General features: G+C 38.8%; 1 protein-coding gene across 4 annotated transcripts in view; it reads right to left on the bottom strand.

Annotated features, from left to right (window-relative positions):
* The window catches only part of csmd3b (CUB and Sushi multiple domains 3b), a 684,074-nt gene that overhangs the window by 479,750 nt on the left and 187,459 nt on the right, over positions 1 to 16,865 (bottom strand). For all 4 annotated transcript variants that reach the window (XM_057827420.1, XM_057827419.1, XM_057827418.1 and 1 more), the window contains exon 3: positions 4,492 to 4,604. In XM_057827420.1, the coding sequence (XP_057683403.1) occupies positions 4,492 to 4,604 (113 nt within the window). The remainder of the gene's footprint in view (positions 1 to 4,491; positions 4,605 to 16,865) is intronic.

Consider the following 16,865-nt stretch of genomic DNA (forward strand, 5'->3'; position numbering starts at 1 on the left):
ACTTCCTTTCATTTTTTTTCCAGTGACACAACAATGTCAAAGGAGATGGAACGCTTGAATGCGGATCTTCAACTCATCAACATTGAAAAACAAATGTTGATCATACGAATGTTGAGACGCAGAAGACAGTTGCGGAGGTGGTCTGTTCGACTGTTGATGCCGCACAGAGACTGGCAGTCACATTACGAATTCTAGCATCAGGGGGTGGAAGCCAGCATGCTGCGTTGTCCAGCGTTTTGTCGTATTTTTTTTTGCAGTGTCCTATAACCAGCCAGTGGGAAGCCATAGCATATTTCTGGCAGCTATGGAACTTCCTAAACTGCGTTGGAAGCCTTGATGGTAAACACGTTATCATAAAAAGCACTGAGGCACTCTCAATCAGTGATGATGCTTGTATAGTGTGTGAACTGTCTGTTTTTGAAAATTAAACATCAAAACAACTCTGTTGACACCAAACCTGTGTTTTATTCTGCATATACTTGAAGAGTAAAATGTAAATAAGTCAGACTCACAGCAAACACATGTACACAATAAATGACCAAAAAATACGACAGTGATAAAAGCTGTCAGTTTTTGGCCAACTGTATCACCGCTTCGTGTGGCCATTCGCTTCCGAACACACACATACTTGTCTCGGAGGTTCTTTCATTTTTAGCTAGCTTATTAATATTAATGATTATAGCTAACGTAGACGCTATTCTAATGGAAATTTTTGGTAGCAACCGATTGGTTCCTATTTTTTTTTTAAACAGTGACACCTTTTTGAAATGATATATCGATTCTTGGTGGGAGCATATCGATAACCTTTTGGGCTACAAAGTATCGCAATATATCACGTTTTCGCAATATTTTCACACCTCTAATCAACACTTCGTATTAGAAATCTAATAATTGCCATAAACTCACACCCAATATAACTTTCGTAAACCAATAACTGAGGTACAAGTCCATTGCAAAGCATCATTAAGTCAAAATGATTTATAATATTCTCACTTAGAAGTTTTGATCAGTCAAAGTCGGGTAGTGCATGCTTCAAAACCTCAAACGATTTCTTAGTAAGTGGGTTCTTCATGACAATGTCCCACTTTTGGGTCAGACTAGTGCACTCTTACCATCCGACTCGATCATTCACTATGCAGGCTAGTCTTGACAGCCGCTCGCCGTGGGAAAGGAATTAAAGTGTCACGCGTGACAAGCTGAAAACTGAACATGTCAAATTCCTGGAGAACTTTTCTTCAAGACCCTCAAAGAGAAACATTGGAAGCTTTTACAAAGATATGGTGGAACGTGAACACGATGTCTTATGGGTCACAGTTGAAACTTCATTTTGAGGTACAGAATATCCAAAAAGTACGGTGAGGAAAATAAGTATTTGAACACCCTGTGATTTTTCAAGTTGTTCTACTTAGAAATGATGGGCGGGTTTGAAATTTTCATGGTAGGTGCTTGTCCACTGTGAGAGACAATCTAAAGGAAAAAAAATACAGAAATCACAGTGTATGTTTTTTTAACAATTTATTTGTATTACACTGCTGCAAATAAGTATTTGAACACCTGTCTATTAGCTAGAATTGTGACATAGGCGTTAGAGGAGCAGCCCTCTGCTGGTTTAAATTATATTTATCTAATAGGTACCAGTTTGTCAATGAAAACCAGCAATCATCACTGTACGTTAGAGTTAGTTATGGTGTGCCGCAAGAATCGGTCCTCGGGCCCATTTTGTTTACGCTGTATATGCTTCCTCTAGGTAATATCAGAAAACATAGCATTAACTTTCATTGTTACGCTGACGACACACAACTGTATTTATCAATTAAACCTGAGTAGATCAGGCAAGTGGACAAACTAAGCACCTGCGTCCGAGGTATAAATACCTGGATGAGCATTAACTATCTTCTACTTAACCCTGAAAAGATAGAAGTCCTTTTAATAGGCCCGAAAAGTGCGAGAGACTCTTTAGCTGCCCAGATAGTCACTCTGGACAATGTAAGTGTAGCCTCCAGCACCACAGTTAAAAACCTAGGAGTTCTATTCGACCCTGACTTATCATTTAAAGCTCACATTAAACAAACCTGCAGAACGGCCTTCTTTCACCTGCGCAACATAGCCAAAATTAGAAATATTTTATCAAAAAACGATGCAGAAAAATTCAGTCATGGTGCTTCCTGTCTATCCGTCCTGGGAGTGGATCTCACCTGACTGTGGTACTTCCCAAGGTTTCTCATTTTCTCCCAAAGACTCTGGAGTTTTTGGAGTTTTTCCTTGCCGACATGGAGGGTCTAAGGATGGGGGATGCCCAGGACTTGAATTTTATTTATTCATCTTTGTTGCTTCATTTGCTGATTCTGATTGTGTATCATATTGCCTCTGCAAAGCCCTTTGAGACAACCTTGTTGTGATTTAGGGCTATACAAATAAAATTGAATTGAATAGAATTGTTAGCCTCAAAGACCTGTTAGTCGCCTTTAAAAAGTCCAACGAATAAGTGGAATGGAGGTGTACATTTTGATTAAGACTTTTTGAACAGTTTGAGGCGGTTAGCTGCAAATAAACACCTGTCCACCCCATGCGATCAGGAAGACTCCAATTCCTAACATGGTCAAGGCCAAAAAGCTGTCCAAAGACACCAGAGACAAAATTGTAGGCCTCTACAAGGCTGGACAGGGTTACGGGGCAATTGCCAAGCAGCTTGGTGATGTTAAGATCCAGCATTGGAGAATTATTTTGGCTGGAATTCCAGACTCACCATTGTTCCAGCGATAGAGTCTGGTGACTGTTCCACGGATCAAATTTCAAGGGTGGAGCAAGCCACAGCAAACAGACAGAGGAATGGACCAATCAGCGACGGGCAGACGTGATGTTTGTAAAGCGACAAGAAACTCTAGCGCTTCGAAATAAACATACGAGAAGAGGGAAGAATAGAGAAGTTTATTCAACATGGCTAACTTGAGATAGACTGTTAGTTTTAGCGACTCGATGTGTTTTTGGTCATTTAAAACTGAATTTACCGCGGATTGGAACATATTCTCGGCTCTATCGTTCGCCATCTGTGTTGTTGTGGAGACGACTTCCAACGCGCAAGAGTGACGTTGCTCGTTAAGAACACTTCACGGAAATAACGAATCTGATTGCACGGATGATTTCGTTCTGGCTCGAGAGGCCAATAAGGAGCTGGGTCCCAGACTCTTCTCACGGTGTTTTAGAAATACAGGGAGAACAGTCTGGCCGCGCCAGGAAAGCAATTACTGTATTAGGAAATGGAAAACATGACTGTCAATCTACCTCGGACTGGGACTCCATGCAAGATCTACCTCGTAGGGTCTCAATGATCCTAGGAATGGTGAGGAGTCAGCCAAGAATTAAATAGAAGCTTGTCAATGACCTGAAAGGAGCTGGGACCACCATTTCTAAGGTTACTGTTGGTAATGCACCAAGACGTCATGGTTTAAAATCATGCATGGCACTGAAGGTTCCCCCTGCTTAAACCAGCAGATGTCCAGGCCTGTTTTGAGTTTACAAATGACCATTTGGATGACCAAAGAAGTCATGGGAGAAAGTCATGTGGTCATATGAGATCAAAATGGAACTTTTTGGTCTTAATCCCACTCATGGTGTTTGGAGGAAGAAGAATGATGAGTACCATCCTAAGAACACCATCCCCACTGTGAAGCATAGGAGTGGTAGCATCATGCTTTGTGGGTGTTTTTCTGCATTTGGGACTAGATGACTGCACTGGATTCAGAAAATGACCAGGGCAATGTATCCTGAGATTTTGAGGAATAACCGCCTTCCCTCAGTTAGAGCATTGAAAATGGGTCGTGATTGGGTTTTCCAGTATGACAATGGCCCGAAGCAGACAGCCAGAATAACCTAGGAGTGGCTTTGTAAAATGCATATCAAGGTTCTGGAGGGGTCTAGCCAGTCTCCAGACCTAAACCCAATAGAAAATATTTCTCAGTGACAGCCCGGAAACCTGACAGATCTAGAGGAGACCTGTGTGGAGAAGTGGTGCAAAATCCCTACTGCAGTCTGTGCAAACCTGGTGAAAGGTTACAGGAAACATTTGACCTCTGTAATTGTAATCAACTACTGTGCCAAATATTAACATTGATTTTCTCAGGTGTTCAGATACTTATTTGCTGCAGTATACAGTAATACAAATAAACCGTTAACAAAAATCATACATTGTGATTTCTGGATTTTTTTAATGTAGATTGTCCCTCACAGTGGACAAGAACCTGCCATAAAAATTTTAAACCCGCCCATTATTTTTAAGTGGGAGAATTTGCAAAATCGCTGGGTGTTCATATACTTATTTTCCTCACTGTATTTTGATTTATTTTTCAACAACTTGAACACAATGTTGAATGAAAAACAACATTTGCTGGAAGGTCTTGCCAATATTGAGGCCTCGTGTTTTTTCAGCAGTTTTGCAGTAAACACACGCACAAACACACACATTTGAGTGGCAATGCGTTGACATATTCTGACCTTCGTAGGTGAGCTTGAAGCCGTGTGCGGAGACGGCAAAGTCGCTCGTCAGTCTCAGAGAGAAAACATTCCCAGTGCTTGTGACCGGAGGAGGCATCTGGAATCCAGTTAGTCTGCAGGGACAAAAAAAAAAGCAGGCGCATAAATAAACAAAGTGCTTATATCATTTGTGAGCATGAATGCTAAATGATCAAAATTCAAATTAGGAGATAAAATGAAACACACAGTATTTTTTTTCCCATCATCAGAACTCTGGAAAGCACAAAGAGTGGTTTTGAACAATAATAGCTGCACACATAAATATGTTTCTAGGAAATCATATTCCCTATGTATACTTGGGTAGTTTGATTACACCACTTTTTGTGTTTGTTTCTCATATTCAAGCCTTCGGGGTATGTCATAACAAAACCTCTCCATTATTTGAAAATACATTTAAATTTTAAAAAAGGAGGAAGAGAGCCAGGCTGGGGGGAGTGAGATGGCAATAAAAGCCACCAGTGGGTGAGGAGCTCTTCAATAAATCATGCCACAAGATTAAAGCCAATAGAGATGTGAACCCAGAGTGTTGTTTGATATAGAAACAGGAAAACAACTAGGAGGGCCACAAAGGCAACACTGGATTTTCTCCTCAAAGGTAGTTGCAAACTGGCTGGGTTTAGGTAGTGAGTAATGGTGCATCCCAATAAAGCTGGGAACTGACACACAATAAGATTTAATAAGGTTGCCAGTTGAAAATAATATGAATGAAATGACCACCAATTCATTTTTCAACCCTTTATTGCCAAACGTATCACATTTGATACACCTAAAATTTCATGATTTTGAGACTAATTCAGAAGTTTGACAATTCTTTATGGGGAAAAAAAAAAAAGATGGATGCAAGTCAACACATGCATCTGCAGGTTCCATGAGAAAAATAAACAGGATTTAGCAAGGGTTACAGATATCAGAGCGCTTATTATACATATTCATTTTGACTTTTCTTTTTATAAATTTGAAAAAAAAAAAGGTTTCATTAAGACTTTATTTTTCAAATTTTGGGATTCTCTGATAATTGCTTAATGTTGCAGGTATTTAAGGGTTAAATGTGTTTTTCCTGTTCAGGGTTGCCTATCCCAGTTGACTTTGGCAAAAGGTAGACTACACCATGAACTAGTCACCAGTCAGTTGCAGGGCATGAACATCAATACTTACATAAATAGAGTAATTTCAAATAATGAAACAGCAGTTGTCTAAAAAAAAATAAATAAATAATAATAATTTATAAAAATATAAATGAAAATAAGGTATTTTATTTGAAATATTTAACAGTGGTACTTTAACATACGATTCTTTTGACATCCTACTTACAATTTGACAAGTGCTGCAACGATTAATCGATTAACTAAAGTCATTTGATTAGAAAAAAAGATTCAAATTCAATTTAACTGTTTCGAGTACTCTAATGCTGCGACGATTAATCGATTAACTCGAGTATTCGATTAGAAAAAAAGATTCAAATTAATTTTGCTGCTTTGAGTATTTGTTTAATTAAAGTGGCGTTGTAATAGTTTATTTTGAAATTGTTTGCATTTAGTTTTATTGATTTGGATGGATACACTGCCCTCTATTCTGCTTCATTTCACATGACTGAATCCAGCTGCTCCAGGTTAAGACCAACATAAGCCATGTTTTTGTTTGAGCTAATGTTTTTTTCAATGCATTTGTGATTTAGTTTATAGGTATATTTAGCTGGTTTATGTTTTTTTTTGTGGGAATGTTTCTGAACCATTTGTTAAGAGCATTGTAAAAAAAAAAAAAAAAAGCATTTATAGCATTTAAGTTAGCGGAACTTTGCTATGTAAGTTAGCCAATTCTTTTGTTGTACGTAGATCCATATTTATTTATTTATTTATTTTTTATACCTTTTGAGGCCCAGCTCAAGTATTTTGTGTATATTCCTCATCCGATTACTTGATTATTCGAACTAACTAGTTCATTGATTAATCGACAACTAAAATAATCGATAGCTGCAGCCCTATACTCGTTTATTTAAAGGGGTGTTGTAATGGTTTGTTTTGAAAGTGTTTGCATTTAGTTTTATCTATTTGGGTGGCTACACTGCCCCCTAGTGGCAACAGTGAATATGACATAACTCATTTCACATCGCTGAATCCAGCTTCTCTCTGTTAAGACCAACATAAGTTTTTGTTTGAGCTAGTGTTTTTTTTTTTTTTTTTAATGCATTCATAATTTAGTTTACAGGTACATTTAGCAGTTTTTTTTGTGGGAATATTTGATTGAACCATTTGTTAGGGGCATTGTAACAAAAAAAAGTGTTAGCAACTTTTAGCATTTTAGCTAGCGGATTTTGATATGAAAGTTAGCCAGTTGTTCTTTTGTTGTACTTAGATCCTCATTTATTAATTATTTTCTTATGCCATTTCAGGCTTGGTTCGGGTATTTTAATTTTTTATTTTCCTTATTCGATTACTCGAACTAACTAGTTCATCGATTAATCGACGACTAAAATAATCGATAGCTGCAGCCCTATTTGTCTCGACATATGATGACATGCTTGAAATACGAAGAATTATGACTGCGTCACAATTTCCTTGTGACAGAAATCAACACGGGTCCCAAGAAGGTTAGTGTAGGTGGTGAAAAAAGAAAAAACGTGACGCTTAGCATTGAAATTGAAATGGAAATGATAGAAAAATATGAGCGTGATGTGCGTGTCAGTCAACTGGCTCGACAATATGGCTGGTATATGTCTACGATCTTGACGACCCTCCTCAGACCTCCGTTCGCCAGTCTTTATAAGTTAAGGTGACAATTATTATTAGTGTAACAGCGGAAAGAAAGTCGCCAGCTTTGTCAGGTTTTTAATCATTTATTTCAGAACTTGTGCAACACAGCACTGCTGCTGTCCACCCCAGTTGACGTCAGCAACAACATTGAAAGAGTAAAATCACTACTGCACCTATCTCACTGTCACCTCAGTCATGCAGTGGGTTCAGGTACAGCACGCAAAACACATCCGCCACATTAGAACCAGATTCATTATATTATTACAGGAATTATTAATATACTGTATTATTATGATTTTTATTTATGATTTATTAGTCGCCAGCTTTGTCAGGTTTTTAATCATTTATTTAAAACTTGTACAACAACAACATAAAAAGAGAAAGTAAAAACATCCCCCCAAAAAGCACTTGGAAAATAACAAAAATGAGAATAAAATGAAATATTTTTCAATAATAGACAACGGTAAATTGAAAACAGAAAAAAACGGTAGAATAAAATACATGAAAATTAGGGCTGTCAAAATTATTGCGTTAACGGGCGGTATTTTTAAAAATTAATCACGTTAAAATATTTGATGCAATTAACGCACATGCACCTCTCAAACATTAAAATGACAGCACAGTGAAATGTGTACTTGTTGTGTTTTTTGGAGTTTTGTCGCCCTTTGCTGGCGCTTGGGTGCGACTGATTTTATAGGCTTCAGCACCCATGAGCATTGTGTAAGTAATTATTGGCATCAACAATTGCGGGCAACTAGTTTATTTTTTGATTGAAAATTTTACAAATTTCATTAAAACGAAAAAATTAAAAGGGGTTTTAATATAAAATTTCTATAACTTGTACTAACATTTATCTTTTAAGAACTACAAGTCTTTCTATTCATGGATCACTTTAACAGAATGTTAATAATGGTAATGCCATCTTGTTGATTTATTGTTATAATAAACAAATACAGTACTTATGTACCGTATGTTGAATGTATATATCCATCTTGTGTCTCATCTTTCCATTCCAACAACAATTTACAGAAAAATATGGCATATTTTATAGATGGTTTGAATTGCGATTAATTGCGATTAATTACGATTAATTAATTTTTAAGCTGTAATTAACTCGATTAAAAATTTTAATCGTTTGACACCCCTAATGAAAATACAATGAAATGTCATCATTTTGTCAAATTATACACGAGATGTTTAAATCACAAAATCACAAAAATTATAATACATATAACTGAAAAAAATTATAAAATCTCATGAATAAGAGGAAAATGTTAATAAATCATGTCAGTCCACCAAATAAAAAAAAAAAATCAAGATAAAAACAGAAACAGTAGACAAAAGTAGACATGATATGAACAAATTTAAAAGTAAAATATGTCATTTGTGACAGTCTCCGGTCAAAGAAGTTTGTTGTTTTTTACTGGCCAAAGATGGCCAACACAGATCATAATCCAAAAAGCACTTGTGTTGAAGTATCTCCAAAGAGCGATTTTAAAACATTTACTTTACAACATGTAGTGTCTGTTTACTTTGAAGCTGCTGACCTATCCTTGCACCCGTCGCACTCCTCAATACGCCTTTTCATCTTTTATACCCCCAGTCTATTTATTTGATGCCTCAACAAACAAGAGTAAGTGTCTCCTCTATCTTTTACGTGTCGTGCTGAAATCGTCCAGCACCCTCCGCTTGTTTAAAGGCACACTTTTCATTTTTATTGTAGCCATATCATAGCAGCACACGTTTAGCTACGACATTGTTTTGCAAGGTACGTCCGATTATATCATGCGATACCGAATATGTGATTATATAGTTTGGGGTGTTTTTTGCAATATCAATCATGTTTTTTGCATTAAAAAAAAGGCTCATTTGGATGTAAAAGTATATACATGCAGTGGGGCAAATAAGTATTTAGTCAACCACCAATTGTGCAATTTCTCCTACTTGAAAAGATTAGCGAGGCCTGTAATTCTCAACATGGGTAAACCTCAACCATGAGAGACAGAATGTGGGAAAAAACAGAAAATCACATTGTTTGATTTTTAAAGAATTTATTTCCAAATTAAAGTGGAAAATAAGTATTTGGTCACCTACAAACAAGCAAGATTTCTGGCTGTCAAAGAGGTCTAACTTCTTCTAACGAGGTCTAACGAGGCTCCACTCGTTACCTGTATTAATGGCACCTGTTTTAACTCGTTATCGGTATAAAAGACACCTGCCCACAACATCAGTCAGTCACACTCCGAACTCCACTATGGCCAAGACCAAAGAGCTGTCGAAGGACACCAGAGACAAAATTGTAGACCTGCACTAGGCTGGGAAGACTGAATCTGCAATAGGTAAAACGCTTGGTGAAAAGAAATCAACTGTGGGAGCAATTATTAGAAAATGGAAGACATACAAGACCACTGATAATCTCCCTTGATATGGGGCTCCATGCAAGATGTCATCCGGTGGCCTCAAAATGATAACAAGAAAGGTGAGCAAAAATCCCAGAACCACACAGGGGGACCTAGTAAATGACCTACAGAGAGCTGGGACCACAGTAACAAAGGCTACTATCAGTAACACAATGCGCCGCCAGGGATTCAAATCCTGCACTGCCAGACGTGTCCCTCTGCTGAAGCCAGTACACGTCCAGGCCTGTCTGCGGTTTGCTAGAGAGTATTTGGATGATCCAGAAGAGGAGTGGGAGAATATGTTATGGTCAGATGAAACCAAAATATAACTTTTTGGTAGAAACACAGGTTCTCCTGTTTGGAGGAGAAAGAATACTAAATTGCATTCGAAGAACACCATACCCACTGTGAAGCATGGGGGTGCAAAAATCATCATGCTTTGGGGCTGTTTTTCTGCAAAGGGACCAGGACCACTCGTCTGTGTATAAGAAAGAATGAATGGGGCCAGTGAATTTTGAGTGAAAATCTCCTTCCATCAGCAAGGACATTGAAGATAAGATGTGGCTGGGTCTTTCAGCATGACAATGATCCCAAACACACAGCCAGAGCAAGAAAGGAGTGGCTTTGTAAGAAGCATTTCAAGGTCCTGGAGTGGCCTAGCCAGTCCCCAGATCTCAACCCCATAGAAAATTTGTGGGGAAGTTGAAAGTCTGTGTTGCCCAACAACAGCCCCAAAACATCACTACTCTAGAGGAGATCTACATGGAGGAATGGGCCAAAATACCAGCTACAGTGTGTGAAAAGCTTGTGAAGAGTTACAGAAAACGTTTGGCCTCCGTTATTGCCAACAAAGGGTACATAACAAAGTATTGAGATGAACTTTTGGTATTGACCAAATACTTCTTTTCCACCATGATTTGCAAATAAATTCTTTAAAAATCAAACAATGTGATTTTCTGGGTATTTTTTTTCACATTCTGTCTCTCATGGTTGAGGTTTACCCATGTTGACAATTACAGGCCTCTCTAATATTTTCAACTGGGAGAACTTGCAAAATTAGTGGTTGACTAAATACTTATTTGCCCCACTGTATATACATACATATATATATCACTAAATATACAGTAAATACATGTGTTCTGCTGAATGTGACTCATTTGATCAATTAAAATTCTTTGCACAATCCATGATAAATAACTGATGATTAAAGGGAGAGCTATGCGCCCAGCTAGCCATGAATTCTGTGCATACTGTGAATGCACAGCCACAGATGCAAGCAATGCAGTACCACTAATGCGATTGTGAGCCTCCTTTTCTCTTCCTTTTACTCGTGTCTGAATGTCACTTTATAGCTGGAGGGGATGTTTGGAATTGATTTTTCTTTTCATTATATGAAATATGAATAAGATCTATGTGAAAGACAAAGAAATGTGGGCGCAGAAACATTAATAGGGCCCTTCCAGACTTAAAACAGCTCTGAACTTCGCCCTTCCCAACAAGTATTTCGATTTACAAGTCACTTCATTTCTTCCGGTCTTCCTCTTGGGGGTTAAGTTTTCTTTCCTTGAATGCAACCCAATAAATCTCGTCCAGAGTCCACCCGGTTCGCACTAACGTTGCCCCCACTTAGAGCAAACATAAATCAGTTCGCGTTGAGATCACGTGTTTGGAAGAAAGGACAAACTGTACCACTTGTCTATGATGTGCTATTGGACAGTAAGGGCTATTGGATAATGACATTACACACACTATTTCAGGGTATATTATATAGGTGGCCTTTATTTGTCAAAACTGTCACATTAATTCAAACACTAGATCTACCAAGGATGGATCAGTTGATAAAAATCCCTTTTGTATCCGGAGAAGGGTCCTCTGACCCTAATCAGGATATTCGCAAAACCACAGGGTTGGATTGCTCCAATTAGCACCTTGAGTGTTTGCTGGGCAGGGCTGCCTTGGCTTTGTCGGACAGAAGACCGCTCAGGCAGGCAATCGGGCGGACAACCTTTTAACATATTCCAAAAGCTGCAGTTTGCCTACAGTACAAGGGACTGTGTAATAAAAAACAAACCAAAACATTTTTTTATGTGGTGACATATGACACTTTGCCCTTTTCCAGGGGCTCGGTGTTGGAGGTTGTTGCTGAAGCAATTTTTCCTTCTGCGCCTTCTTTGCGCCCACATGAGAGTGAGCCAATTCCTTTGCAAGACCCTCCAAGAAGTCCACCCATCTCTCTTGCCTTCCGGTGCATTCCTGATAAATAGTGTTGGGCACGTTACTTTAAAAAAGTAATTAGTTATAGTTACTCACTACTTCTTCCAAAAAGTAACCGAGTTAGTAACAGGATTACTCTATAGTAAAAGTAACTAGTTACCAGGGAAAGTAACTATTTCCGTTACTTTAAAAAGTTGTTGTGTGTCAAAGAATTTGAAATTTTACACATGCATTCAGTGCTGCCATGTCGATCATATTGTACAACACGTCGAGTGGCCATCTCCATGTTTCTCCATGTTTGAAAAAGCTAAGGGAGCCATGAATTGGTAAATATTCAAGATGCTAATTGCAGCTATCCAGAGCTAAACCCCCCCTTCACACCTAGGCAGCGTCTCCAAAGGAGTGTGTAGGGGTGGTGGTCTACTGAATTGCTTGTTTGTGTGGTCTATTCTTTGACAAAGCCATAGCGCCCCCCCCCCCCCCCCCCCCCGAAAAACCAGGACTTCCAGTGTTATGAGAAGAGGCACTTAAGAAAATTTTAAAAAAGCGTCTATGTCGTTAAATAAGTTTACATGGCAGGTTAGGGTTAGGGTTTTACGGCTGTTTTTTTTGCATTCTAACGTTGTGACATGATGATTGAACTGCTAAGTGGCGTCCTTGAGTGAAGAATGCAACTGTTGGCATTGTCATAGCCCATCTTGCCTGTGACAACATAAGATGTGAAAATGTGTAGAGTACAGGTAGTGGCGTTGCTATGGCATCTTGGGAGGACGCCCACCCCAATAGTGCACATGGCAAAAATCTGTTTTTTGTACATATAAATACGCAAAAAATAAGTAAACAATGTATAAGGCCATACCAAAAGAAAAAGTTAGCAGGCGAAATACACGGGGTCCAATCAGGGGTGGGTGGAGTGGCATAGGAGTGATTGAAAGACCAGCCCACTTCATGGATGGTATTGGAAGCCATCCCTCCAGCAACACAGAGAGGTCCACAGCTAATTTGGCCAGAACTTAATCAGAATTGTGGATTTACAGTTCCACAAAAATGAGAACTGTAACCAGTAACCAGTTTAAAGTCTACATTTAGGACATTTAATTCAAATTTTCAAAATATTGGTACAGTAAAAATGCAGTTTTGAGTATGGGAGTAATCAGAAAGGTCCAGTACTAATAATCACAAACCTTAGCCAGTACTTTTTCAGATTTGTGGATTTATAGTGCCACAAAAACGAGAACTGTAATCCACCATCTAGTAAAAAATTCCGTTACTCGCACAATAGTGATCCCTCATTTTTCGCGGTTAATGGGGGCCAGAACCCGCCGCCATAAGTGAAAAACCATGAAGTATCGCCCTCCCCGCTCACAATTTTTTTTTTTTTTTTTTTTTTTTGTTCAATGTATTTATTCAGATTTAGCATTGGAAAGATACATATAACATGTTTTTACTCCACCAAAGTATAATAATTTAAAAAAAAACAACAACAAAAAACATATCAATATTTTAATGAATGTTTTTTCACTGGAGGCTTTAAGTCACTGAAATGTCATAAAATTATTTCATGAATATTCTCCCTTACCAGAGGTGAGTAGTGTATAGAGGTGCACGATAATTATCGGTCCAATAATTATCGGTCCGATAGTAGGAATTATGACGTCAGCCCAATAACTCCAAAAACATTATATATATTGTCAGGCCTATTAACTCATTCACTCCCAGCCATTTTCACCGGTGCAACCCCCTTCGCTCCCGGCCGTTATACTGGATTTTGACTAATTTTGCAAGGCCCACAGAAAATTCTGTTCTATTGCTATATAAATATATAACCCACAAAAAGAAAGATTAGACTCTCTTCTTTCAGCAGGAAAAACAAGTAAGTTCATATTTGTTTCCATTCTTTAGAAATCAGCATTAGAAAATAGCTTAGTTTGAGCAATTTTCCAATTTCTGATGAAAAAAACAGAAATTGAGCTTCTGATTGCATACATTTCAAACATAACTTTGACTTTAACTAGCTATTTTTTGCTTTAATTACATCCCAAACATCTGAATAATGTTTTCCTTTTACAAAATAACAAACAACAAGACAAACAGAGCTTTTGATAGCAAAGTAACAATTTATTTACACATCACTAACTGAGAGATGACGCTGTTGTGGCCGCGACAGCAGGGGTAACATTTTCCCTCATCGGCGCCTGTCTCTGCTCGGCGAGCAGCACGGACTCAACGGCATTGCCCGCTGCACTATTAGTCCCGGTCGTTCTGCTCGGTCGCTCAGCGCCTGGCATCCCGGGCGTCCTCCCAGTTGTTCTGCTCGGTCGTCCGCCGCCTGGCATCCTGGGCGTCCATTCGGTCGTCTTCCGGCAGCGCCCTGGCTGTGCAGCCAGCCGTTCATTCCGTTGAACCAGGTTGCAGTTCTTACCAAATGCGCTACTGCCCTCCAGTGGCCGGTTTTATTGCTTTAAAATGGATTTTCAGCGTTGTGCTTTGGAGTTAAGTTGAATCAGAGCCCAGAGACGTCTCTTGTGAAAAAAAAAAAAAAAAACGTGAAAGATGTACTAATACATCTTTGGGACACTGAAACAATTAAAAATAGAACACATTTATACGTTTTTGGGAGCAAATGAGTTAAGCACTTCAAATTTAATAATTACGATAACCTTTAAACATGTTATTGTCCCAACTAATTGTTTTTCAACAACAATAAAGTAGAAAAATGCTTGTATTTATTAAATGCCTCATTGAGTGAGTCCACTCAAATCCACTCACTTACAGACAATGAGTTGCCACAGCGAGTGTTTAACAAGGTAATCGATGATTGACACATGTAGCGCGTCGAAGCTTCAACTTCCAGGCATCTATGGCAAGATCAAACATTAACCTCTGTCAATCAGTGTTAACTTTAATATACAATTCCAGTGCACTGCCTGACCAACAAAGAGCAGCAAGAGGGAGAGTGAGTCTTCGTGATCAGCTCGGGACTGTTCATTTGTATTTATTCATTTTTTTTTTTTTTGATTGAAAAAAAATCTGCGATGGACTGAGGGCGCCAAGTTTAAAGCGCGAAGTAGCGAGGGATCACTGTATTGTACTGACGTGACAGCGAACATGTAGATGGAGCAATTTTAAGATCAGGCAACTTTATTTCAATTTTAAATGATGACAATGATGGTGTTATATATTTTTGAGTGTTGAGATTTTTTTAAGAGTACAGGGAAGTCAATTGCCTTGTCGCTCGCTGCGTTTACCGTCATGCTTGGATTACGCAGGTGCGCTAATTTTGGGGTCGGCTTATTTGACCACGGGGCCCACCGGGGAAATAATTTCAAACGGCCAGTTCTTGTCGTTTATGTAAAGTACATTTTGCAGCGCTCAGAGGTCCCTTTATTGGCAGGGGCCCCAAGCAACTGCCATGGTTGCCTGTCCGCAAGCACCGCCTCTGAGTATAGGTCCTCCACGACACCCAATATTTCAAGCTTTCCTCTAAGAACCATACAACACGTCTGTATTTAGTAATGTTATTTTGCTTAAGAACATATTGATTGGTTAATAACCATGACTATTCCACTTGTGATGCTGTTAATTGCTATTTAACGACATGTTCAAATCTATTCTAATCTCCTACCGATTGTGGATTTTTTTTTTTTTTTTAACAATATAATTATCACGACAATCCACTTCATTCGAACGTCTTTCCAATCGCCTCACATTAATTCACCAGCTCCACAAACACACAGGCTTCCCTCGTTGAGGCCATTAATGGTGTTTTTATCTGAGCTCACAAACGTCTGCTTCTGTTATTTCGCGACGTTTCATCATGCGGCATCTCGTTAGCATTCACATAATCATCAGATAAACTCTGTTTGACACAAGCGCTCGCGCACACGCGCGCACACTTAGGAGGAGGGGAGGTCCAGAGGTCATAATTGTTCAGGTTGGCTGGAGAGTCAAGGGCATTTATTTTCTTTCATTTTTTATTCTCGTTTAGGCACTGAGGAAAAGGCGATGAATCTCTTGTAATTATCTGTTCAAAACGAGACCATTTTTCGTGCTTTGAAAAGATACGTCATCTCCTTGATGGTCTTTGCATCTTGATTTATGTTCTCCAGTCATGTCTGAGGGTCTGAAATCGTGATTGATTAACAGCACTAGTATGAGTGACATGTGCGTTCACATACACAAAGTCACTTTTCAGTTTGTGTAGTCAATAGGCACTAGAGTCATTTGTAAAACAGTCATTGATTAGTCACAATAAACAACATAAACATGAAATTTTTAAATCAATAATTAAAAAAATGATCATAGAGAAGCTAAGAGTCGAGAGTTCTTGAAGACATGCTTTTGGCTCATTAGCTTCCATTGATAGTGATAAACGTCTAATCCATTTGAATTGGGAGGTTCATTCGCTGCCAACCCTCCCAGTTCAACTGGATTGGGCATTTACTAGTAATAAAGTCATCTAAAATTCACAGCGCAAGACGGAAAAGAACCACATAATTCTACGTCTATCATCGCCAATGGCACTGAACGAGTCATTCCATTGTACTGTTCAATCCGCCACATTCGGGATTCGGCAGAGCGAAGCTCCCCCAACCAGGAAGCGAGGCACTTCGACGGGGGGGTCGGACAGCATTAACCTCGCTGTCAGCCCCAAAGGTTTAGGGGGGAACATGCTGTGACTCAGACTGACAAGTAGTGATGCAAGTTAAACACCCAGACAGCCGTTACTTCTCTGGCGATGCATTTTCTATGGTCTAGCAAGGAAAACAAACTAACATTTTACACATTCTTCAGAAAAATACGGTTTTCGGTTTTGATCACATGCCATTCGCATATCCGCATCAAAGCCGAGGGTGAGTTCGTTGGACAAAATGGCAACCACCAGAGATTACAATGGAAGAAATGCCTCTTCAAAAATGATACTTTTACTTTTACATTAAAAAAAAAATTGCCACTGAAAAAAGTAAAAATT

Source organism: Corythoichthys intestinalis, chromosome 22, assembly GCF_030265065.1.
Source record: "Corythoichthys intestinalis isolate RoL2023-P3 chromosome 22, ASM3026506v1, whole genome shotgun sequence".
NCBI classification, from domain to species: Eukaryota; Metazoa; Chordata; class Actinopteri; order Syngnathiformes; family Syngnathidae; genus Corythoichthys; species Corythoichthys intestinalis.